The sequence below is a fragment of the Martes martes genome (genome assembly GCF_963455335.1).
Source record: "Martes martes genome assembly, chromosome: 6".
Taxonomy (NCBI): Eukaryota; Metazoa; Chordata; class Mammalia; order Carnivora; family Mustelidae; genus Martes; species Martes martes.
In genome coordinates, this window is record NC_137893.1 from 99865346 (window position 1) to 99891203 (window position 25858).

The 25858-nt window shown below is 39.8% G+C and overlaps 1 protein-coding gene across 1 annotated transcript in view; it reads left to right on the top strand.

The window, feature by feature from the left end:
- The first annotated feature begins 592 nt into the window (after positions 1 to 592).
- FAM83B (family with sequence similarity 83 member B) overlaps positions 593 to 25858 on the top strand; it is a 79971-nt gene continuing 54705 nt past the window's right edge. The window contains exons 1-2 of the mRNA XM_080806395.1: positions 593 to 663; positions 17250 to 17761. Coding sequence (XP_080662521.1) covers positions 17318 to 17761 — 444 coding nt within the window. The 5' untranslated portion in view covers positions 593 to 663; positions 17250 to 17317. The remainder of the gene's footprint in view (positions 664 to 17249; positions 17762 to 25858) is intronic.

Here is a 25858-nt window from a genome sequence, read left to right on the forward strand (position 1 = left end):
AACCCCCTGCTCTTTCCCAAGCCTGGAAACACGCAGGCGGTTGGGTAGGGGTCTGCATTGCTGGCTGCTGAGTGGAATTATCTCCTGCACGCTGAATCCGCCCCACTCTCCCGAGGGTGGTACCACCCCCTCCCCCATGTCCCCCCTCTAACCCCGAGGCCCCTTCTCCCCCCGCCCCACGCATTCCAGAGCCCAGGAAGGACGCCGGTGAGAGCACAGCCCGGTTTCTCAGAGGTCCACCCCCTTCCCAGGTGTGCGCTGTGGTCCTCCTGGATTTCTGCTCGCCCTGGCCCAGGTGTCGGGACTTGTAATCGCCCCGGAGCCTCGAGGGCGGACGGGGAAGGAAGGCTTTATACTTTGCTGGGAGAGGGCTGGGTTGCGAGAGGGTTGGGTTTCTGAGTTCAGACAGGTAGCGAGCTCTTTCTGGTTGCGCGGGGTTTGGTGTGGCACCACTTGGGACTTGTTGCAACTCGTCCCCACACTCGCCCTCACTGGGCTCTGCACCCAGGCCCGGGGAGGCGCGGTCGGGGCGGGAGTCAGCTTCCCTCCGCGACCTGACGCTATGCAGGTAACTCCCCTCCCCTCCCTCCGCCTCGCGGCTTCCTGGGCGGCAAACGTTCGGTGGCGGGCGCGGCGGCGCGCGGCTCGGGGGCGCTCCTGGCCGTAAGTGGGGCTCCGGGCTGCCTTCCCCAGCCTCGGTGGGCGGGAGACTGGCGGGCGCGCGAGCGGGGCGCGATGGGGTCCCGAGGCTGCACCCACCTTGGGTCGGCCGGGTGGTGGGAGGGAGGGATGGGGATCACCTCTGGGGAGCCGGCGCGGGGTCGGCAGTTCGCCAGGGTGCAGAGGTCGGGTTCCTCTGGTCAACTTTCTTTCATTGTCGCGTGGCTGAGAGCGCGTATAGAAGTTTGAAAAGTTAGGTCTCGGGAGGGGGGGTTCGGGCTCCCCCAGGAACGGGCGCCGCCCAGCCTGGACGTGGGATTTGTTTTCTCTGTCCCCAAGGAGTCCGTCGCGCACCCCTGTGGAGGGAGCGGTGGGAAGGGTCTGGGAAGAGCCGTGTGGGAGGAAGTAAAGGCAGCGGGTACTGTGGTCGGGCGGGGGGTGGGGGCCCAAGTAGCGAAGTGGGGGGGGGGCGGGCAGCGAGCCTGCAGAAGGGCACATGTGTTCTTTAGATTTTGAGTGGGGAGTCGAACTGGGAAAGGAAGGCAAAGTTATTCTTAACAAAATCTCTTCTGTTTGTATCCAATGGGCTTCTGTCCACAGATGAGTTGAAACCTGTGCTTTCAAAACTCCAGTTGGCCAGGGTCTGTGTCCTCGGTTCGGTTGCTTGGTGATTCTGGTACATTCCAGATTTTGAGAGCCACTGCTCTAAAGGGACCGTGTGCCTAGAGCAGATAGCTTCTGGAAAGGTACTTGGAGACTTCTTTGTAACACGCTGGGAGACATATTACCTCTAGAAGGTGTGTGAGGAGGCAGAGAATGTCCATGTGTTAGTTGCATTCATGACTATGTAAAGAGACAATGGTGCTTTATAGGGAGGAGGCTGTGGGAACATAAGATACCGTCCTGACTGTGCATGCAGTGATGAGATTCTAGGTTCTAGGGTTTCTGACCCAGAAGTGGAGAACTCCGAGAACTCCGAGAACACAAAGAAAAAGCCATGCTGGCCGCTAACAGTCAAGGGTGTAGACCAAGATGGCCCAGCAACTCATTTCCAGATTCCCACTTGCTACATATTTTGCCGGTTTACTTACTGGCAGGTACCTCCCCTCTTTCCCTTTCTCATCCCCAGCCAGCGCAAGAGCCCCAGGGAAATCCATGACTGAGGCTGAATCAGTCCTGACAAGAAAGAGGACAAGGGAGCAGTGATGAAAGAGCCTTAGAAGAGAAAGCTGGTTTTTTGTTTGTTTGTTTGTCAGGTTGGCTTTTCAAAATAACTAAAGAATGAGAAGGGTGTGAAACAGCATGAAGTGGGGGTTGGGGGTCCGTCTTTGTTTTGTTTGTTTCTCAGGATGATGGCGGTCCCCACACCTTCCAGTTTCAAATTCCACCCCCTGGCTTTTGGGTTTAGGGCACATGTGGTTGTACACACCTATTAAAGAGTGCTGGCTTCACCTTGCAGAGCCTGCCTGAGGGGCTGGGTGGATCCTGCTTTTAAAGCTTGCACATTCTAGACCACAGATGCTCAGAACTTATTGTGGGAAGCTTTACCTATTGAACAGTTGCTGAAAGGGATTGCATAGACGGAGACAAACCACACCTCTGGTGCTGACTCAGTGATGTCTTTGTGATTACTCTCTGGAGATTATTGCTTTAACCATAACTAACCTCTTTTGGGATGGGTTAATTAATTTTATAATTCTTGCTATTAAATCTTCTCCTGCTACCATATCCCCTTATAGTTTACGACGTAGGTTCATACATTGAGTATTTTGTTGACTATGACTTATCCCGCAGCCACTCATCTACCTGTTTCCTGTTCGATTACATTATACAATAATGAGTTTCCAAGATGTAACATTATAGTTTAAGTCTTGAGAATCTTGTGTGTGAAAGTGTGATCCCAGTAAAACAGGCCTCTTCTGTAACATTATCTGGTTGGCGGAGAGCTTTTGAAAAGGTCCCACTTAGCTTAATTTAACTAATTATTTGTAAAATTACAAGCTGTCCTTGTTTAGCTAGTTGGGTAAGTTTGCATATCTGTCCTTCTGTAACTTGTAAAATATGAGTGTTCTAAGGATGTTTCACAATTCAGAGTCTGTTAAACACAATGTTACTGGTAATTTTGAAATATATTTTTGTTTAATTATTTCTAATCTGGAAGTGGAATGTATTTTAGAGTTTTGTTGGTGAGTTTATCATTTAAAAGTCAGAATACAGTCTCCCCACCACCCCAGAAATGTTGTTCGGACTGATGACTATAGATTTTAAGATACTGTGGACTAAAGTTTATGCACATAGCGCCTAAGCTCCACCAAAAATTAAATCCATCAACATTTCTCTGAGAAAATGTGCTGAAGCCTTCAGCTGGTGCTTCCTTCTTACTGAGGCAGACCGTTGGGCATTAGCATTGTTTTGTGGTGTCTATCCAAGCCCCCAAGGGTGAAGTAGGGTTCAGGGGGTTGGGGGGTTAGTACTACTAATCCTTGGAAACTTAAGTACTGTGGGCTGCTGACACAGGAACTGGGGAAGTGGTGGGCTCCAGACGAAAGGGCTCATGTGGAGGTGAAATGGAGTGGGAGCAAGTTGGCTCCAGAATTGGGAAGGAGGGTTTATTCAGGAGTCGGGAGGCTCACATATACAGGAGGTCAGGGTGGGGCCTCAGGGAGACAGATGATGTTTTCAGCAGCTATGGTGCTGTGAGGAAGATGAGACTGGGTTGGAGAGACGATCCAAGCACAAGGAGTATTCACCCATTGGGCACATCTGTCTTGGGAAGTGTTTTAATCATGTGATCATAGCTGATAGGAGGAACCTTTTCCTCTGGGGACATCTAATTATTCCTCAGTTTGTAATTTTGTTTTATTTTCATACTGTCCTTAGGAGTTAGGCCAGATGTCCCCTAAAGGCACATGACTTTTATCTTTTGGGCTTTGTAGCAAGTAGTTTGCAGACTGCACCCATCTCTGGGGAAGGTAAGGTAGTGATGGTTAGCCTCTTGAGAACTGGCATGGACCAGGTATAATCTCCATGATGCTGGCAGTGGCAGATTTTGAAGAGTTTACACAGAAGTTACGCAGTACTGATATCTAAAAGTTATGACTCTTTGCTCTTACACTCTATCCATTCATTAAACCTGCATGTGTTGACTGTTCTGTGCTGAGCAATGTGTTCCACTCTGGGTAGGAAGATAGCAAGCAAGATACTGTTCCTGGATTTCAGGAAGCTTACAGTTAGGGACCTAATGACATTTCTAAGTGCAGACAGAAATTAATGAATCTGGTCCACTTACTTAATATTTCCTTCATATTCTCTGGAAGTCCCAGCAGATATTGTATATGTCCATTGATCATTTGTGAAATTGAACATTAGCAGACCTGACTCAGTCGGGATTTGCGACAAAGTACCTAAACTCTGTTGGCCTTTCTGGTTTTTCAGTGGCATGTCCCATCCTTCTCTGAGATCCTCTGTGATCACTTTGTATGGAGAGTACGGTAAAATAATGTTAACTGATGTCTCCCCGTAGTATCACTGGGCAGTTCATTATTTTCACTTGTTTTGTCAAAGTTTCATTTCAAAGGGTTTTAGTTCTCTATTGATTGCCAAGTTGTCTCTCTGATTGTATAAACATGACTCACTTGGGGAAGAAAAGGCAGTTTCCAGAGCACTAAAAAGTGGCATCTTCCACCTCAGTGGCTGCGGTTAGAGTCACCCAGCGGAGCGTTTGTCCGGACGGTCCTTTTTTCCACACGCAGGCAGCAATGGCTTCGTTCTTAACAGTACATTGCTCCAACTACTTAGTCTCCTCTGACTCATTCAGCAGCTGTTTCCTGATGTTTTAAAAGAATTGTCTTTTTCTCGAATAAATGTGATTTCTGATTATTTGTTAGAGAAGGGCAAAATCAAGCTGAGTTGTTCTTGAGTAAGGAACTGGTGACCACGTCCCCCCCGTGACTCCCTGCTTGCTGCAGGTTCATGCCTGCCTTTCCTCTACCTCTTCTTCTGTCATCTCTTACTGTCCCTCTGATCTTTTGTAGTATCTTGTGGTTTCTGGCTTCTTTGTTCGTTCCCTGTGCTTCTCTTCCTTTTCTTTTCCTGTTTTCCCTTCCCTCCTTTCCATGTCCCTTTTCCTCCTTAGGCTCATCTTCATTTTCTGGCCCACCTCTCATCTTTTTTTTTTTTCCTCCTTTTCGCCCATTCCCTACTTCTGTTTATTTGGCTATTTCTCCATCTGTTCACCTATTTGCCTTTATTTCGATCTGTCATCTCTCAATATCAGTACAGTTTTCTATTTTGGTACATTTTAGGTTTCTAAAAGTCTATACAATTCAAATAATATGAAAATCAACATTGCAGAGGTAATTTTGTTCTGTAAGAGTTAAAATATAAATAAAATTGCCAGTTACACTTTAAATATTAGATACACTATTCAACAATACACTTCTGACATTTTACATGTTTTAAAAAATGTTCTTTAGGGCATCTGAGTGGCACAGGGTTAAGCATCTGCTTTCAGCTCCTGTCATGGTCCTGGAGTCCTGGGATGGAGCCCTATGTTGGTCTCCCTGCTCAGTGGGGAGCCTGCTTCTCTCTCTCTCTACCTCTGCTGCCCTCCTGCTTGTCCTCTCGCTCTTTCTCTCACTCTCCGTCTCTCTGCCAAATAAATAAATAAATAAAATATTTTATAAAACATATTCTTTACCTTCACAATAGAACATGTGTACAGTGATCTTCTGATTAAAACTCAAGATTTGCCTTCTTTGGCATGTTCAATAATTTCTATCTTTACCTCTATTATACTCAACTTATTAGATAATCATTTAACTAACATCAAGATTTTCATTTTTCTGTTTTCCTAAAACTTATAAAATAGATTGAAGTTTCAAGAAGATATTCAAATAAGGGTGCAAATAAGGTAGTAAAAAAGAAGGAGATAATGGTATTATTCAAACTGGATATTGACATGCCCACAGCCTCTGTGCAATAAGTTGAAATATTTTTTGGTGTCAGTGTCTAATGTAGAAAAGTTCAAAGGTCAAAAAAAAACTAAGTAGGGTACTACTAATACATATAATTGAAACTTTGTTTAAAAAAAATCTCAGTAAGAAAATGACACTAAAGAAAATTAAAATCTCTCTAAGACCATTGGACCCAAAATACAGTTATGCAAAAGTTGGGACAGGAGCCTATGAACATCATAATTAAGTGTGTGTTCACATATTATACATAGAATAAATGACTTGATAAAATCATGAATTACTTGAGTTAAAGAAACTAATTATTATGTTTAATTTTCATATCTTAGCATAGTGGTATCCTTATTTGGGGTATCGTCTCCCTTCTCTGTCCCAGTTATACTGACGTGGGCCTTACAAACAAATGGGAATGAAATGGAAGAGCTGCCAGGTGCAGTTTCTGGCCCAGGTCTGGTTTAGGGAACCGTGACTAAAACTTCGGAAGCCTGAGCCTTCACTCAAGTCATTCCAGTTTCCCATGGTAGAACCACTGTCACAGGAATGTAGCACAGGAGTGAGGGAACACTGTTCACGCATGATCCACAAGACCTAGAAATCCATCTTTACAAACCACCAGCATTTTACACATTTAAAAAAAATGTATTTATATCTTTTTGGTTAACTTCTGTGTGTGCAAGTGTTCTATAACCAAGTGAGAGGAGCCAATGAAGAAAACCATACGAGGTCTAAACTAGGATGGGCTAGTTTTCCAATCAGATTTTTGGGGGGAATTTCTGAGGGAAAATAAAAAAGAAGTACTTCATTTCATCTGTGATAGAGCTATCTAAGCAGACTTAATTAAAAGTGAATCCTGAGAGAAATAGACATTGGCATTGCTTTACATGTTCTGTTTACTTATATGGCTCTTTATACAAATCAAATTATACAAATTAAAATCTTTCTGGGCTAGGTATATTGTTAATACTTAATATTTTTGGCATGTTAACTAAATAAACTTGTGTCTCCTTGCACAGTTTCTACAATATTATTTGTTTTAAACCTCTATTTTAATTTTTTTTAAAACGATTTTTGTTTATTTTAGAGAGCTCACACACAAGCGGGAGTGAGGGGAGGAGCAGAGGGAAAGGGTCAGGCAGAATTGGAGCACAGCACAGGGCTCGGTCTCAGGACCCTGAGATCATGATCTGAGCTGAAATCAAGAGTCGGATGCTTAGGTGAGCCACCCAGATGCCCCACTCTTCTACTTTTTAATAGTCCCAAGATTTTTTTTATTGCCTCTAAATACAACACTGACTTTTGATTGACGTTCCCAAGGTACATAAGGAAAACACATTTTCTTCAGACCTTTTGTTTGTAAACTTTCACTTTTTCATAGATGAAGCACACTGTTTTTGTTACCAGTAGTTGGAAAGCCACTTTCATTGTTCATCTGGAGCACGTATTTATGATGTTTTCCTACAGCACCTGTTCCATAAATGTCAGTGTGTGCCCAGATTGGCTTTCTGTTGTCTTAAGTAGACTCAGAAGTTGGGACAAGAGGACATATGAGACACATTCAACATTTTGCTCAGTGGGGCCCTTGTGCTCTCATCTAAATATATCAAGTCCTTGTTTTATATTCTACAGAGGTTTAGAAGCTGAGGTCGAAAGATCCTGAACCCACTTCCTGTGGTAATCAGGGAATCATGGATAGGTGTTATGACTCGGAGAGGGTTGGTCAGGCAAACAAGTAAGGAAATAAGGAGACCCCTAGTTATTTCCCCTTTGTGATGACAAGTGAGGAAGAGTGGAACATAGATCCCAGCATACTTAAGATGTAAGACAATAGGCCTTATCTAAGACAGCAGTGATACTCAAGGAATACCCGATATGACAGTGGCACAGATAAATTAGAATAAACAGCTTGGTGGCCTTTGATCAACTTCTGTTTTAGTGAGGAGGACACAGCCAATGGCAAGTAAGTGTCTTGATTATTGTTACATAATTATAAGTGCTAGAAGTTAAATAAAACCAGGTAATAGAATTAAGCATAGCAGAGAGGGTAGGTTCTTGACCTCCCTACGGAGGTGCCACATAAGTAAGATAGGAATGAACAGAAAGATAATTCCAGGCTTTTGGAATGACTAGTGCAAAGATCCTAAAATGGGAGTTAACTCAGCATGTTCAGTGTAAAGAAAGTAAACCAGGGAAGGTGTTCAGAAACCAGGCCGATAGATCAATCTGGAGCCGAGGGGAGCAGTCGCATCTGAAGATGTTCAAATCATCCGCAGATATAGAGTATTTCCTGTTGTAAGACTGGATGATGTTATCCTGGGAGGAATACTGACAGAGAAGAGTAAAAGTACAGCCGAGTCAAGTTCCCAAGTCCAAGCCCAGATGGCAGAAAAATAAGTAGCTTTGATGGCATTTGAAGGAAATTCTTAGCCTTTTGACCTACAACCCAGTATCCCAAGCAGTGATTTTCAGATACCATTAGCAGTAATAGTAGTCTGTCTTCAAAATCATTTCTCCTAGGACTGTAGGACTCTCAAGGGGTGGGGGAAAAAAAAAAGATTCTGATCTTGTTGCAAGTTTTCCTACCTTTAGGGTAGAGAGATCTCCATACTTCTTGAAACTAGAATCTGTCTGGATTTGCATCTGGATGACGTGATAGATAAACTAAAGCTTCACACTGCTCAGTTATACCACATTGGAAAATATAGACTTTGAAATTTCTCAGTACTCCTCTGGAATATATAGTTTACTCTAATTTCACCTTAATGGCATAGTAAATATCTATAATTATAATCCATTTAAACACCCAGTGAATCCTTTCTTCCTGGTGAAATGAATTCATATAATGACAGAACAAATATCAAAAACAGAGGATAACTAAGTCCTACTTTACAGCTAATTTGTATCACTGTGTTAAAAAATAAGACTTAGAACTTTGTTTCGTGAAGATTAATTTAAATACACAGAAACGATTTTCAGACTGATTTGGACATAATTAAACATTTCAAAATACAATTCTTAGAGAGAATTCCCAAAGGACACTTGATAACAAGTCTATCCTTTTCATAAAGTGCACATTTGAAATTGGTATTTATGTTTATTTTTGATAGAGATCTATGGATTTATCTAATTACTTTTGCAGTGCTCAGTGGTTTTGTAATTAGTCTTTTAAGGCCCTTTTCAATGGGTAATAGTTTGTATTATCAAAAAACTAACCTCCATTTAATAGAAATAGCTATGTGCTTCAGTCTTAAAAAGTTCTGCATGGATATTACCATTTTAAAAAATTTATACTTTAGGATTTGTTGGGCCTATCATATTTAATCAGCTCTCATTCTATTACGCTGTTATTAAACAGTATATTATTAGCTTGTTATGTAACAATTATGTACTAAGCATTAATAATTGTGCTAAACAAAGATAACCTCCACCATCACAGAGTTTATAGTGAAGAAGGTGGGGAATAATGCATTTAAATAGTGCATGGAAACTGATAATATGTGCAGAAATTGCTATGGGCGCTCCTTGCAATGCCTCTGTTCCTAGCCCCGGGGAGTTAGGGAAGGTACTGCACCATCAGTGAACTACTTACTCAGACCTCATTAAGTGTATACAGTTACTTTTATTTTACTTTTTTCCTTCTTGGTCCCTGAATCCATATAGCTTTAGTTTCTCATATTCTGCACTTGTTCATATGTTGCTCTGTTAGAATTATTAAACTCTTTTATATGCAGCGCTTTGAATTATCTGTCAACTTAGTACGTGAATGGAAGAAGAAGAGGATATTCGAAAGTAAAAAATAACTATTGGAATAATTCTCTTAAAAATTCCTTTTTTCCCAAAGCAAAATAGAACATGTGTATTGGTAAACATTTGGTAAACACAGAAAAGTGTAAAGTAGTTTTAAGAAATCACCCATAAAACCACCTCTCCAAGGCAGCCACTTTCATTTTTATGTATATGTTTTTACTTTTGTTTTTGGATGAATTTTCTTTATTATAATTCTGCTGTTATATAGTTTGGTAGCCTGCTTGCTATCCATAGAGTATCATAATATAAGCATTTTTGGGGTACCTGGGTGGCTCAGTGGGATAAAGCCTCTGCCTTCTGCTCAGGTCATGATCCCAGGGTCCTGGGATTGAGCCCCACATCGGGCCCTCTGCTCAGCAGGGATCCTCCTTCCCCCTCTCTCTCTGCCTGCCTCTCTGCCTACTTGTGATCTCTGTCAAATGAATAAATAAAATATTTAAAAAAAAAAAAAAGCATTTTTGCATGCTATCAAAACTACTGGAGGCAGCTTTTGGCTTCTTGGCTTTTTGTTTGTTTTGCATTTGAGAATGAGTGTGTAGAATATTCTTTATGTCACCTCAAAACAATGAAGCTGAGGGACTGGGTCTGAGTGGCTCAGTTGACTGGTTGAGTGTCTGACTCTTAATTTCAGCTCAGGTCATGATCTCAGAGTGGTGAGATCCATGCAGCCTGCTTAAGGTTCCTCTCTCCCTTTCCCTCTGCACCCCCACCTTTAGCTATGCCTGCTTGTGTGCGTGCTCTCTCTCTCTCTCTCTCTCTCACTCAAAAAAAAAAAAAAAAAAAGAAACTTACCATAGGGGAAGGGAGGGAAAACCAATGGGGGCGGGAATCAGAGAAACAGAGGAACCATGAGACTATGGACTCTGGGAGACAAACTGAGGGTTTGAGAGGGGAGGTGCGTGGGATGGGGTAACCTGGTGGTGGGTATTAAGGAGGGCCCGTATTGTGTGGAGCACTGGGTGTTACACGTAAACAACACTACATCAAAAACTAATGATGTACCTTATAGTGGCTAACTGAACATAATAAAAAAAAAAAAATGAAGCTGAATTGTGAAGGCTGACTTAGAAACTGAGAAGGATATGAGGCAGTTCCTTGTCAGATGATAAACATTTTTTTTAACCACCTCCCTCTCTCCAGACAATGTTAGCAAGTTTGTGGGCATCATAGATCTTTTCAGCAGGCAAAATGAATATCACATTAGAATTTTGGCAAGGGTGCCCTGGAGCCCAGCTTATTACACATTATAAGATTCTTTCAGAAATATGCCCTCTGCTTGATTACATACAGAAAGAGGATACTCATTAAGAAAGTAAGAAAAAAATAGAACCATATTATTATCACTATCATTATTTTTAAAGATTTTACTTATTTATTTGACAGAGACAGAGAGAGGGAGGGAACAAAAGCAGGGGGAGTGGGAGACAGAGAAACAGGCTTCCTGCTGAGCAGGGAGCCCAATGCAGGGCTCAGTTCCAGAACCCTGGGATCATGACCTGAGCTGAAGCCAGACGCTTAAGGACTGAGCCCCCTGGTGCTCCAACCATATTATTAAGTAAAATTCTTTTCTATATTACTATAACCAGGGTGTGGGGTGCAAGAGTGCCTGGCTCCGGGGTCCCAAACAGACCAGGCTCAGCCACTCGCTGCTGACAAAATCCAAAGGCAGAGACAGTTGTGGTAGGGAAATGAGAAAGGAGTTTATTTATTTCAGTGAGGCCACCACCAGGGAGACAGTGGACTAGCTCCTCAAGGACTGTCTCCAAAGTGCTGAAAATACCTCCAGGTTTATATAAGGAAAATGTGGGACAAAGGTCAGTGGGTACCTGCAGGTGGGTAGGAAAGGTCAGGCCCATAATTGTCTTGGGGTCAATCATGAGGGGTGTCACTGGCTCAGGGCAGTCTTCACTGCTTGAGGGGTAATTTCAGTTACCATCACGGGATGCTTTGCCTGAAGGGTCTTTTGCTTGAGTTAAAAGATAAGCTGGGAAGAAGAATTTAATCAATTACAAAGTACACACTGAGGTCAGAATGGAAGTATTTGAAGTCATCTTTCATTACTACCTATTTTAGCAGTCTTTATGGCTGATACAGAGTTGAGGGCTTTTATCTCATTTAGTCCCTTTGCAGTCAGTACTGTTATTTTACCCATTTTCCTAGTGAGGGACATGCAGCTTAGAGCCCTGAAATTTTGTGACCAAAATCTGAACACCAGTATGTGGCAGAGCGAAAGGCATAACTTGAGCCATCTCACCCCCTCTGTGTCCCTGAGCTAACCAGCGATTTGTCACTCAACCCTACTTTCTTCCTTCTTGCAGTTAAAAGACTGCTTTTCTGGGGCGCCTGGGTGGCTCAGTGGGTTAAGCCTCTGCCTTCGGCTCAGGTCGTGATCTCAGGGTCCTGGGATCGAGCCCCGCATCAGCCTCTCTGCTCAGCAGGGAGCCTGTTTTCCCCTCTCTCTCTGCCTGCCTCTCTGCCTACTTGTGATCTTTCCCTGTCAAATAAATAAATAAAATCTTAAAAAAAAAAAAAAAAACTGCTCTTCTGTGTCTGTTAGTGTTCCCTTTGGATTAAACCCTCTAATTTTTCAGCTCTTCTTTGTGACATAATCTACCTCCAACTCTGCTCAATCCTGTACTTGTATGGTTAATTTTTAAATATTTATTATTTATTTATTTGAGAGAGAGAATGAGAGCGAGCACAGGCAGGTTGAAGAGCAGAGGGAGAGGGAGAAGCAGGCTCCCCGCTGAGCAGAGAGTCTGATGGGGGCTCAATCCAAGGACCCCAGGACCCTGGGATCATGACCTAAGCTGAAGGCAAACTCTTAACCAACTGAGCCACCCGGGTATCCCTGTATGTTTAATTTTTAATGTAAATTAAAACTTTTACATTTATTGTATTGGATTTAGTTTCATTCATGTTGATATATTATTTCACCAGTTTAAGATCATGTTGCATATTAATTCTGGCACCTAATGCATATGCTGTTTATTTCTGCCAACTGTATCAATGTGTTTCTATTGATTCATCCGGATGATTGTTACGTATATTGATCAGGATCAGGACAAGATGAAACAGTTTACAGCACAAGATTCAACCCCATTAGGATGACCTTATCTCATCCATTGGAGTTTCTGGAATGCTTGCGTCATGATAGAATGCAATTCGGGAGTAGTTTAGGTGTTGGTAAAACAGTAATTTGTTTTAATTCCACTTGCATTTTAAGTCATGCGTAGAGTAGTCCTCTAAAGTTTGACTATCGAGTATATGCTCTCCAAGAAAAGGGTTTATTGTTTTATTTTTCCCTATGAATTTCTCTGCAGGAATTACTCCATGATTCCAAATGACAGTAAATGAGTATGTTTTAATATTGTTAATATATATTGGGGGCCTTTATATTCTTATGTCTAGACTATAATTTACACTGAGGATGGAAAATATATTGGGTAACAGCTAATACAAATAAATCCTGGAATTAAGTACTTTGATAATATGAAATCAGTAATGTCATACCACTGCCCAATTAAAAGAAATTAAAGATTAAAAAATGTTTAGGTATTGAGCAAGTGGAATTTTTATTTGGGATTTATAAAGTGACTTAGAGGCATTTAGTTTCCTTTTCATGACTTGGATGAGATGGGTGATTCTATCTGTGATCTACAAATGGAGATATTTGCTTTCAGAACCCTGTGACTGTGTGTGCTGTGTGTTCATGTATTCCTGGACCTGTAGAAAATCAGACCCTGTGGAAGACTATAATTGGTATTGTTGGGCTGTCTTGTTGTAAGTATTATTATAAAGCCAGCTGAGAATTTTTTTTTTAAAGTTTGGATGACAAAATTTGATATCAAATTGCACTTGGCAGCTTGACAATTATAGTAAAATTTTTAATGTAATATCTTTAATGTTTTAATTGCCATCTTAAATTTTTGGCAATCAAATTCAAAGTCAAACACAATCTTCGTAGCTAAAAATTCAAGGGCAAAAGAGATACATAATTTTCAACTGTTGTGGACCACGGATTAAATATGATCTCATCCTAACCGGATTACATCTGCAAAGAAGACCCTGTTTCTAAATGAGATCACATTCACAGGTACTGAGGGCTTGTACTTGAACATACCTTGTTACAAGACGTTATTTAACCCATAAGAGCATTTAGGAGTAGAATAGAAACAGCCTAAGACAGAGGCTGGAAAAGGTACCCCAGAGATACCAGCAGCTGTGATCCTTTTTGTGTTTCTTTCAGAATCTTGACCTTGGGTCATCTACTTGTACATTTAAGGAAGTTGTAATTTCTCTTTGGAGCATTTTTTTCTGTTGACCTGTTCTTTCAGGAGTCTTTTCAATGAAGCTTCTCAGATCAGAAACCATAAACAAGTATGTCATTTGCATATTTTGTTTTATAATGAAACTGCCAAAATGTTTTTCAGAGTAGCCCATGAGTTGAAATCTAATGTTTAATACCTTTGGAATTTATACTTCCCACAAATGACACCAAAGATTCAATATCAAATAAATTTGTAATGCTTTTGAGGCATGGATTTGAATCCCGTATTTTATAAGCCTATTTTCTTGGAATGAGTCACTTTACAGGCAGATGAGACCAGTGGTCGGTTTAACTTTCATATCAATTAAAATTAAAATTTTATTTTTCTCTACGCATTAACTCTGTTATGTATGCTTGTATACTTTCTAGGAGTTTTTAATGGTTATTAATAAAATAATGCACCTTTACATGTTTAAAGGCATACCCAATTAATTTTGTCCTCAAATTAAGCCCTTCCAATGTTCAGGGATTGAACTCCTGAGAGTGCTATATTAAATCTGTAACTAAATACAAGTGCTGTTTTATTGCAATACGCATTTATGCAAGTGCCGTTACCTTACCGGTCTCCCTTAAAATTTGTAAATGGTTCTTTCACGTTTATCCCTTGTAAACAGCTCTTGTAATAAATGCGTATCTCTAGACAGTGGTTAGAGGGTGTAGCTTCTCTAGCAGGACAGCGTCAAGCTTGTTTATTTTTTGTCTTAGCTCTTTTACATAATATCTCAACTTCCATGCTCATAGCTGTTGCATTTTTTTCCGTGATGTAATTTTCTGCATTGTATCTGGCATTGAGATTTGATGAGTGCTGTGGTGTTTTACTTTTTTTCATCTTCAGTTGTTTTTTTTTCCATTCATAATTAACTATGTGTCTTTGTCTTCATGACTTTATTTTACGTTCATGGTCCTTTTTGATGTCTGTGGTTTCCCAGTTTACGCATAGCTCGAGTGAATTTTTTTATAGTTGCAGTGTACATATTTACCTAGATAAAGCTTGGGAATCAATACAGTTTTTTAAAGCACTTCATGCATTTTAGCTTCTACGTAGATAATAGGTATTTAGCTTCACATGTTACAGGAGTTCAAAAGTTACCTTTTAAAATTTAGGAAATAACTGCTAAGAAAATTAAAGATTTTTGTAAACAACCAGTAATTAACTACTGTCTTAGCAATTACAAATAATAGATGTGATTTTTCATGGGATCACTGGATGCTGTCCCTACATGAACTGGAATTATCAAATGAACACCCCACCTCAGTAAACTTTAGGGAACTATACTATAATCCAATGGATTGATTCTGTCAAGTAAATAAAAACCTTATTTCTTTGTTAAAAATGAGTCCAGTGTAGGTACAAAAAGAACTTTAATGTACATCGAAAAGGTCATTAATTAGTAGTATGATACCATGCATATTAAGTGAACAACTTGATGAAGATTTCTCAACCATGGCACCATAGACATTTTGGGTCAGATAATTTCTTAATGCAGGTGGCTGTCCTGTGTATGGAAGTAGGTTTAACAACATCCCTGGCTTCTACCCAGTACATGCCAGTAGCATAAACATGTGTTGTTTTGTTTTCTTGTATCAATTTAATCGTTAGGTTCTCTATACTTTTGGACTTTGTTGGTAAAAATTTTGAGCCTATGGATGGGGACAGGATTGTCTCCACTAAAAGAGCTAAGGGGTTTCCTTTTATCTTCCTTGTTTGTTAGCTCTGCCTTAGTATGTGTGCTGGACCTTTTCTGCTCTCCCACCCTTTCAACAAAACTTGTGGCCCTGTTTCCCATTTCTTGACAATGTCTCTGTATGATTAGTGACTGGTTACATCTTTTGAGCTGAGGAGTTAATACTGGATAATGGCTTTGTGGGTTACTCTCTCAAATCAGGTTTGAGTTTCGATAGTCCTGAGTCTGAAAAAGCTGGGTTAAGTGGAAAATTTTAAATTAGGGCAGGGCCCTTGCCCTTTAAATTTGGCAGGCCCCCAAATTAGTCTTTTAGTGCTTGTAGCACATCATGGAGCTGAATTTTGTTTGAATCTATACAACGGAGAACATGACTGCAAAAGATTGGAAAGTCCCTTATTTGATCGAGATAAAGTCTGGTGTGGTATCTTACACAGTGAAGGATTGAATGAATGACAGTTTGTGGGCATCTTGAGGGTTGGGGTATGAGCTTGGTTAGGCAGATTTGAATTCCTAAGAGAAATCCCTGAATTATCTTGGCTATGATAAATTTCTTTATCACCTAAATGCTGTCAAACCATCAAATCTCAGGAGTTCTTACTTTGAATCAGCTCTTGAATATTCTTGTCACTACTTGACTGGGTGTTTGAACACTGGAAGATTCAGCTACTTGTCTCCCCTCCATTCCCCTGATACTGCCAGACTAATTGTTTTAAAGACTGGTTTTGTTGAATCACAAAAGTCTCCTGTGTCCCTCCACACCTGGCTCCATTGTGTCTGTTCAAATTTGTGCCCTGTTTGTTCCTAGTGAAAGGAGCCTGCTTTCCAGCAGTTTTGTTTTTGTTTTTGTTTTTTGGTTGTCCTGTAAAATCTGGATTTTTTTTTTTTTCAGCGTCACAGAATTCATTCTTTATGCACCACACCCAGTGCTCCATGCAATACGTGCCCTCCATAATACCCACCACCTGGCTCCCCCAACCTCCCACCCCCCCGCCCCTTCAAAATTCATGAATATATCAAGCTCATACCTGTTCTGTGCTTTTTCTATGTTTTTCACTCTTGTGTGGGGTTAAAACATTCCTTCTTGCTGCCTGATCGCATTCTTACTTATCACCCTAGGTTCAGCTGAAGCCTATGTCCTGCACAGGGATATATGTAAAGAGTTTATTCTGTATTGATTTCTACTTGCTTTAATCTGAAAGCATTGACTAGGCAGTACTCATTTTGGCCCTTAGCAATATATGGCTTTGTTCAAAGTGTTAACAGTTTTATGTGTATGTTTCGGCTCTTCAGCTAATTAATACATTTCTGGAAGGCAACTATTTCATGCTTTCTATATTCCATTAGTGTGTGAGTATATGCATAACAGGTACCTAGTAAAAACTTACATTCATGGATGGCCAGGTACTGATTGTATTCTATTTTAAAATATTGTAAAACCTAAATTAAGAAAATGTATAGAAACTGATAGAACCATGTGTAGTCCCAGATTAAAATGAAGAAAGGTGACCTTTCTGGATGTCAGAGAAAGGAAAGTGTTTTTTCTTAGGTGAGAAACTGTAAGTAGAGGTACCTTGGAAAAGGAAAACCAACGAGTGGCTTGTAAAAGGAAATCTGTTTAGCTTATTTGTAATATGTATGTGAATTATGGTGCAGTTAATGACACTTTGGATGTGAAGTGTATGTCATATTGAGTTACTGCCAGTCGTGGAAATGAATAAATGCAAAACTGTTGGTTGATGTGGATCACAAAAAATATCATTGTAGAATTCTAACTGATCTTCATTTCCTTCCTTTCAGATACCCAGATATCTCTCATCACTGCACAAATGGACATTTGAAAGTGCTGTTGTCAGACACTTGGAATCATGGAAACCTCATCGATGCTGTCCTCATTGAATGATGAGTGTAAATCAGACAATTACATTGAGCCTCACTACAAGGAATGGTATCGAGTAGCCATTGATGCACTCATTGAACATGGGTTAGAAGCATACCAAGAATTTCTTGCCAAGGAACGAGTATCAGACTTTCTAGCTGAGTCAGAAATTAATTATATTCTGAAAAATGTCCAGAAAGTTGCACAAACTACGGCACACGGTACTGATAACTCCTACGATGATACCTCATCTTCAGGGACTTACTGGCCCATTGAGTCTGACGTGGAAGCTCCAAATCTTGACTTGGGCTGGCCGTATGTGATGCCGGGACTCTTAGGGGGCACCCATATAGACCTCCTCTTTCATCCACCGAGAGCACAATTACTTACAATTAAGGAAACTATTCGGAAGATGATCAAAGAAGCAAGAAAGGTAATATTTTTCATTTCTAAATGAAATTTTTCTTTTAAGTGAATTTCTTTTCATCAAAGTAGAGTTGACACACAATGTGACACTAGTTTCAATGTGTATAACGTAGTGATTGAACAAGTCTGCCTTATCTGGTGCTCACCACAAGTGTACTATTTACCACCATACAACCCTCCTATATACTCATACGTGTATTTTCTGAGAATAATAGGCATGGTCCACACATGCAGAGATTCTTTTAACATACCTGCTATATTACTCTGGTGCATTTTCCACATACTTCATGTTTTTCGTTTAGAGTGGAATGAATAAGTCACATTATGATACCATTGACTATATTCCCTATGTTGTACTTTTCATCCCTGTAACTTATTCAGAAAATACACATATGAGTACATAGGAGGGTTGTACTTCCCATATCTTGTGTATATTTAACAGAGTGGTTAGGTCCCTGCTACAGGAGATTTCTGTCTTTTAATGTACCTCCTTCTGCCTGTGAAGGCGAGGGTATATGAACTGGCAACAAGCTGATGTGATACATTCATTGAGTTAAAAGCACTCACATTTTCCTTAATCTCTGAAAGGAAATATGTTATCGGGAAATCTGGTGAAATTTTTTTTGTACTCAAAAGGACTGAACCCTGATTCTTGCTCTGGACATAGTTTACACTATGTAAGCCCTTTTTTAGGGCTTGAATAAAACTGTAGACATTTTCTTTAAATCAATCAAGTAAAAGTTATTGAGTGTTTGCTAGGTAATCAGTACTGTGATAGACAATTTTGAGATGACAACAAAATTCACTAAGCTGTTTATTGAACCCAACCTAGAGTTTTAAAATGAATGGTTAAGGAGTTATGATTTTTCACTATAAAGTGTCTGTTTCTTTCTTTTTTTTCTTTTTTTAAAGATTTTATTTTTTATTTGACAGAGAGAGAAACAGCGAGAGAAGGAACACAAGCAGGGGGGGTTGGGGTCGGGGTGGGGGAAGCAGGCTTCCCGCTGAGCAGGGAGCAGAGCCCAAAGCAGGGCTTAGTCCCAGGACCCTGGGATCATGCCCTGAGCAAACACTTAACAACTGAGCCACCCAGGCATCCCTAAGGTGTCTGTTTCTTACAGATGCCATGCAATATAGAAATGTAGATCTAAAAGGGACCTGAAGATCCACACATACATGACATTGCTTTGTTTCATGTCACTAAGACCCGGAAATGCTCTAAAAGCTTGCTTTTATGAAGTACAGAAGTATAAGACTCTTGAAATTCTCAGTGACATTATCATTTGCAAGATAGGCAACTAAAAGCCTCCCAATCATGTCAGGGAAACGCAGTGTTCTGAGGCTAATGTCAAATGTGGGCTTTGCAAAAGTAAGGTGACTTTTTCCCCCCATGCCTTTTCAACTCAAATAACCTGGCTTTTAGCCATAAATTAGCAGTATTACAAGAAAGAAAGTACTAATCTAGTCCATTTGTTAAAAATTACCTGTAAAATCAGGCACATGGTAGGTGTCCAAACTTACTGAATGAATTAAACTGTTAGTTCAAATTTTCTGAATTGAACCATGAGTATTTTTATCTTTTTTTTTATGTTTATTTATTTTTAAAAATTCTATTTTATTTATTTGACAGAGAGAGAGCAAGAGAGGAAACACAAGTATGGGGAGTGGGAGCGGGAGAAGCAGGCCCCAGGACCCTGGGATCCAGGCCCTTAAGCATCCCAGACAGATGCTTAAGGACTGAGCCACCCAGGCGCCCCACACTTTAGTATTTTATTTTATTTTATTTTTTTAATTTTTTTATTTTAATAAACATATAATGTATTTTTATCCCCAGGGGGCCAGGTTTATACATTTCACAGCATTCATCATAGCACATACCCTCCCCAATGTCCATTTCCCCACCACCCTCTCCCGTCCCCCCTCCCCCCAGCAACCCTCAGTCTGTTTTTGAGATTGAGTCTTTTATGGTTTGTCTCCCTCCCAATCCCATCTTTTCATTTCTTCTTTTCCTACCTCCCCCCAACCCCCCCCGCCTTGCATCTCCACTTCCTCATATCAAAGAGATCATATGATAGTTGTCTTTCTCCAATTGACTTATTTCGCTAAGCATGATACCCTCTAGTTCCATCCACGTCATCGCAAATGGCAAGATTTCATGTCTTTTGATGGCTATCTTTTTTTTTTTATTTAATTAATTTATTTATTTAATTTTATTTATTTACTTAAGAGAGAGAGAGAGCACAAGCAGGGTGAGCAGCAGAGGGAGAGAGAAACAGCAGGGAGCCCAATGTAGGACTCAATCCCAGGACTCTGGGATCATGACTTGAGCCCAAGGCAGACACTTAACCATTTGAGCCACCCAGGCACCCTGAGTATTTTTAACACTACCATCCTATGCTCTGTGGACACATTATATAACTGTATTTTGTAAAACAATAGAACAAAAGTCAAGAATATATATGAATTCTTGTAAAGGTAGAATAATAGATATCAAGTACTGTAACATTTGCTAATTTCTGTTTCAAGAGACAGTATGTTTTTGGACTATAATAAAAACTGAAAATTTGAAACATCACTGAAGACTAAGATTATTATTATGGTAAACTTAGTTATGAATTCATGAGCCTACACCACAGCTAGTTTTCTTTGGAGCATTGTATTTCTATGGTAGAAAATGAAATTCAGGAGATATCCTAAGTTCGTGGGCTAGCACTCACTAGAAACTGAACATCAGTCATGACCGTTTGATGTGTTTTTCTTTCTTTCTAATGTGGCAGCTATTTACTTAGTGAGCCTCTAAAAGTAATATCCTCTGCCTGGTCATTGTCTGCTGGGAGCTCCCACTTGCATTGGCAAGATGAGAAACGTGAAGTCCATACTGTAAAACAGTGATCTCATGTTCTGCTTCTCTTCCACAAAATCGAAGCAGCATGAAATTAGAAGGAGAATTTTACCTTTATTGGATTTTATGTGAATTCCAAGAAAGAATTATTTGAACCCTATGCATTTGAATATAAATCACACTAGATAACATAGTGTTTTGTTTTGTTTTCCGAAAGTGTTGGAGAACATTTTGATTTCTGCCAAGATGCATTAATATTGAGGTCAAGTGGTCTATATATGTATGTAACATGTATTTCTCCAGTCTTTTGGAAATATCTTTGTGTGTCACTATGTCTATTTAATGATTTTTGAAGGATCCAATACTCCAGAAAAGAAAAAGTTATTGAACTAATTTTTACAAAATGTTACACTATTTAGCCCATAACTGGACAAAGTCTTGTGAAAAAAATTTAAAATAAGAAGAGCAAATATTATTTTGAAGTAAAATTTCATCAGAACACATTGCTTTGTAGATTAAGTGTGGTTTTCATGACTGTTATTTACTTAGCAGATAAGTCAGGTTCTTATAATCTTTGGAATCAAAGAAGGCTTATTATCAGTGTCAACTTTCTGTTTTCAAATTATTTTCAGAAGGCAAATTCTCTTTATTGGATAACTCTCAGTGAATTGTCATGGCATTATGAAGAAGATGGTATTTTTTCCACAAAGTGTTTGAGTAATATATATTTTAATGAATAGAACAAATTTTCTTGCCTTTAGATTTCTTAGGGAGATTCTTTAATCAACATTATGAAACTATTGAGATATGAAGCCAAACAAGTAGGGCAAGGAACCGGCAAAGCAGAACCCAAGGAAAGTGACCTCAGAGAATAATTTAAGTGCATTTTCACTGTCCTGTTTGCAATTGACAGAAAGTACTTACCAAAAAAAATTTTTTTTAAATAAATAAATAAATAAATAAATCATGGAAAAATCTTAAAATAATGAAAAGAATCCAAAAAGCACTTCTCTTAGAGGTCCAAGCATTGGAAGTCTGACTACCAAATTAACCTTCTAGTCCCTTGAAAAAGGAAATAAAAATGAAACTATATCATATCTATCTTTATTGGAAATACTTTGTTTTTAAATTTCACTGATTTATATGCTATTGTTTCTATCTCAAGTGAGACAGTCTCTGAATCACTCTTTTACAAGCAAAATATAATCTTTATAGTATTTCAAAGATCCATAGATTTTCTTTTAATTTACTCATTTTATTTTTGCCAGTTGTCACTCAGAAATTTTATAAAGGTGGGCACTTGGGTGGTTCAGTCAGTTAAGGGTCTGCCTTCAGCTCAGGTCATGGTCCCTGAGTCCTGGGATCGAGTCCCACATTGGGCTCCTTACTCAGTGGGGAGTCTGCTTCTCTCTCTCCCTCTGCTGCTCTTTCTCTCTCTGTCAAATTAAAAAAAAAAATAAATAAATCTTGAAAAAAAGTTGTATAGAGGTTTTTTGTTTTATTTTCTTGCTTTTTCCTTTTGTATGCTTTTTCTTTGTATGTCTGCTTATTTTGTCATTAGAGAATTTTCCTTTGGGAAAATCCAATTAGGAATAACTTCTTACTTGTGCCCTAAATGCGCCATATTTTTATTGACTGGCTCTTTTTTCTAACTCCTTCCTATTTTTCTCTATGTGGTTGCCATAATTATATTCAGGTCAACTTTATATCATCTGATAGCATCTAGCAAGACTTTTCCCAGGTAATTACTGTCTCTCAAGAGGTGTTCCCAAGATGATACATGCATGTATTCCTAATTACTGTGAATACCTCTTATGAAAGTATCCTCTCTAATTACTTTAAAAAGTAATCTTTCATTAAAGTAATTTTTCTTCTAGTCTCTCTGTGGATATCCCAAAAGTTACGATTTCTGATAGTCTTCAATATGGGAATGCTTAATCAGAATGCTCTTTTCATCTGGTTCCTTATTCTAGGCTAGCTATCTTCTGTGAGGTATGAATCTTTCTCTTGTGAAACAGGGACTCAAGACACATAAGCATGAATCTAGTGAGAATTAGGGCAGAGTAGATCCTGAGGTGTTCAGTACTGTCTCTCCTGAGTCACTGCTGTTGGGTGTGGCTGTTATGGCCTGGGGAGCTATTAGTAATACAGAGAAACATTAACCAACAATTGGCCCATGGCCACAAATGGGAAGGTGAACAGTCCATGGGGCTTTTCCTGGGATTTGCCTAGCATTATAAAGGTAGTGCTAGACTAGAAGCTCTGTTGTCAGGAGTCTACCACTAACTAGTCAGAGACTGAACAGGTCATGGTACCTCCCCAGGTACCATTTCATTTATGTAGTGAAACATATGAAGCAGAGCCTTTCGGTGTTTTTTAAAATCTAGTGTTTCTGTCCAGATCTCTAACAGTGCTTACCAATTCAAGATTATTTCAATATATATGTTTTACTCTTTGCTGAATTAGTCCATTATTTGAATATTTTTTTTGTGTCCTAGTGTGTCACTTCCATCTGCATGACTTTGTGGTCATATCCTGCCTGCTAAGTGATATTAATATTTTTATCAGGGCTTTTATTAGGCTAGGATCATCACTGCCCTGATGCTCCCGATTTTTATTAAGAATTTCCTCTCTGCCCTCCCTATTGCAGCTCTCACTGTGAATCTTTTCATTCTTTGAACTTGAGTCAAAATTTGTTTTCTGTTTTTTTGTTTTTTTTTTTCCCCCAGGAAGTATTTGTGTTGTCAGATTTAATGACATTTTTTATCCTGTGACATTTGTGTGTATGATTGGGAGAGGGCGAGATCTTGTTACAAGTGCACTGGCTTTGCTGTGCGAACTGTTGCTGTGTCTGTTTGGGAGTCTGCTCTCTGCCCTGAGCTCCTGTGCTATACAGGGAGAGAACACTTTCCACATTCTCCCCAGTTCATTTACCTACTCCCTTCCTATACTATTAGCAGTAAGTCTGATGATACAGTATACAATTTTTAACACAATTGCTTAAGGGAGGGGAGAGGTGAGAAGACACCATCTAGGGACTCTGACCTTATTGCAAGATCAAGTTTTGGGCTTCCTTAGTTGACTTGAAAACTTATATGGACAAAACACTGTAGCTTCTTTGCTCTTTCTTTTTCTTTTTAGATTACCCAAATTTCGAATAATGCTTTTTTTTTTTTTTTTTTTTAAGAGGCTTCAGGGTATGAAGGTTCTGAATCTTGGGGTCAGTTAGAGCTGGGTTAATCCCAGCTCAAACAGCTGTTTGTATTAGCTATTATACTACAACCTCTCTGAGCTTTATTTTTCCCACCTGTAAAATGGAGTTGCTAATATTCCATAGGCTCCCTGTGAGGACGGAGTTGAGGTAGTTGACATGTCAAACATGACACAGAACACATTCATCCATTTGTTCATTCATTCATTCATTTTAAAGATTTTATTTACTTATTTGTCAGAGCACAAGGAGGGGGAGCAGCAGGCAGAGGGAGAAGCAGGCTTCCCCGCTGAGCCAGAGGCCAGATGTGAGACTCCATCCCAGGACCCTGGGATTGTGACCAGAATGGAAGACAGACATTTAACAGACTGAGCCACCCAGGCGCCCAAACGCAGATTCGCACCCAACCTAGAAAAATAACTGCAGAGGAGAAGAAGGCATGTGGTATTCCATTCCAGCAGGGGGTGAAAAGAACATGGGCAGAGGGAAGATAACTTGACTTTGTAGGCATTCTTGTTTAAAATGTAATAAATGAAACATACCTTGAGGCTAAATGAGATAAGGTTAAGACCTCAAGTGCACATTGAGGCCTCTTATCAAAAGTTCACTTTCATGAGAATAAGAGGATATAACCGTCTTTTACTTATCTGTCCCTCTAATGAGATGTAAAATGTAATGGCGGTTTGCTGTGGGAGCCTTTTTGAGATGATGATGGCTGTAACACCAGACTGACATTTTGTATTTAAAGGATTCTGCCTGCCCTTCTATAGTTGCCACAGATTCATCCTGTGGTGTATACTTTTATATTAATTATTCTTTTTTAAACTAGTCACTCTTGAAATTATCTTGAAAAAAATTGTTGGTTTTTATCATCAGGACTAAAGGTGGAATCTGGTTTTGAGTAATGGATTTCTGTTATGTAATCTAGTAACAGTATCTGGTAATATATACCGAGCATCTATGTGTCAGGCACTGTGCTAAGCACTTTATCTGCATTACCTTAAAGTGACCTTCACAACCACCCTGTCAATTATATACTTTTATCATCCATATTTTACTGGTGGATAATCTGCTTTTTTGTGATAGGTATGACTCCAAAATGATCGTAGTTGGAAAGCAGTGATGACATCCTATTCCTAAATGGAGGTATTAGAAGATATGGTGGAGAGGCTCTAGGATTAACACTAGATGGTGGAGATGTAGAAGCACTGGTTTCTAAGTGAACCACATGCAAAGCCATTATGGGCTTGCTATTAGAAGTCACAGTAACGTGGGACGCTTGGGTGGCTCAGCTGGTTAAGCATCTGCCTTCAGCTCAGGTCATGATCCCAGGGTCCTGGGATGGAGTCCTGCATTGGGCTCCTTGCACAATAGGGAGCCTACTTCTCCTTCTGCCTATTCTGCCTGCAGCTCTCCATGTTTCTACTCTCTCTCTCTCTCTGACAAATAAATAAAAAATCTTAAAAAAAAAAAAAAAAAGTCACAGTAATGTGCCAGCCACTGACAGAAGGTTATGATTAAGTTGATGAGATGTAGGATCTAGGATGCAGACTACATCAGGAGGCACTAAAAAGAAATGGGTTCTCTTGAGTTTAAATGCAGGGGAAATTTGAAGAAGTAAGAGAAGGGACAGTCACATAATGATGTTGTCCTTTGGCCTCTTCAGGCTTCAGCTGTGAGGGGGATCAGTCAGTCTTTGCCCAACCTTATAGGTAAAAAAAATATGACAGTGAGTTCATTCATTCAAGCAAATATTTAATGCCTACTGTATGTCAAGTACTGTTCTAAATTCTATGGATACAGAAGAGGATAAAGTATATAAGAAACATTGCCTATGAATGGAGCTTACATACAAATGAGGTAGATAATGAGCATAATAAATGCTTATGGAGAAAAAGAAATGAGCACATATGAGCACAAATATGGTTGGGTCAGGAGGACTAAGAGTGGTAATGGTGTTAGTCTGCATTTTAAATAGAGTGCTCAAGGGGGTACCTCAAGAAAGCAGCAGTTGAAGAAAGAGGAAATGAGCCCTGCATATCTCTGCAGCA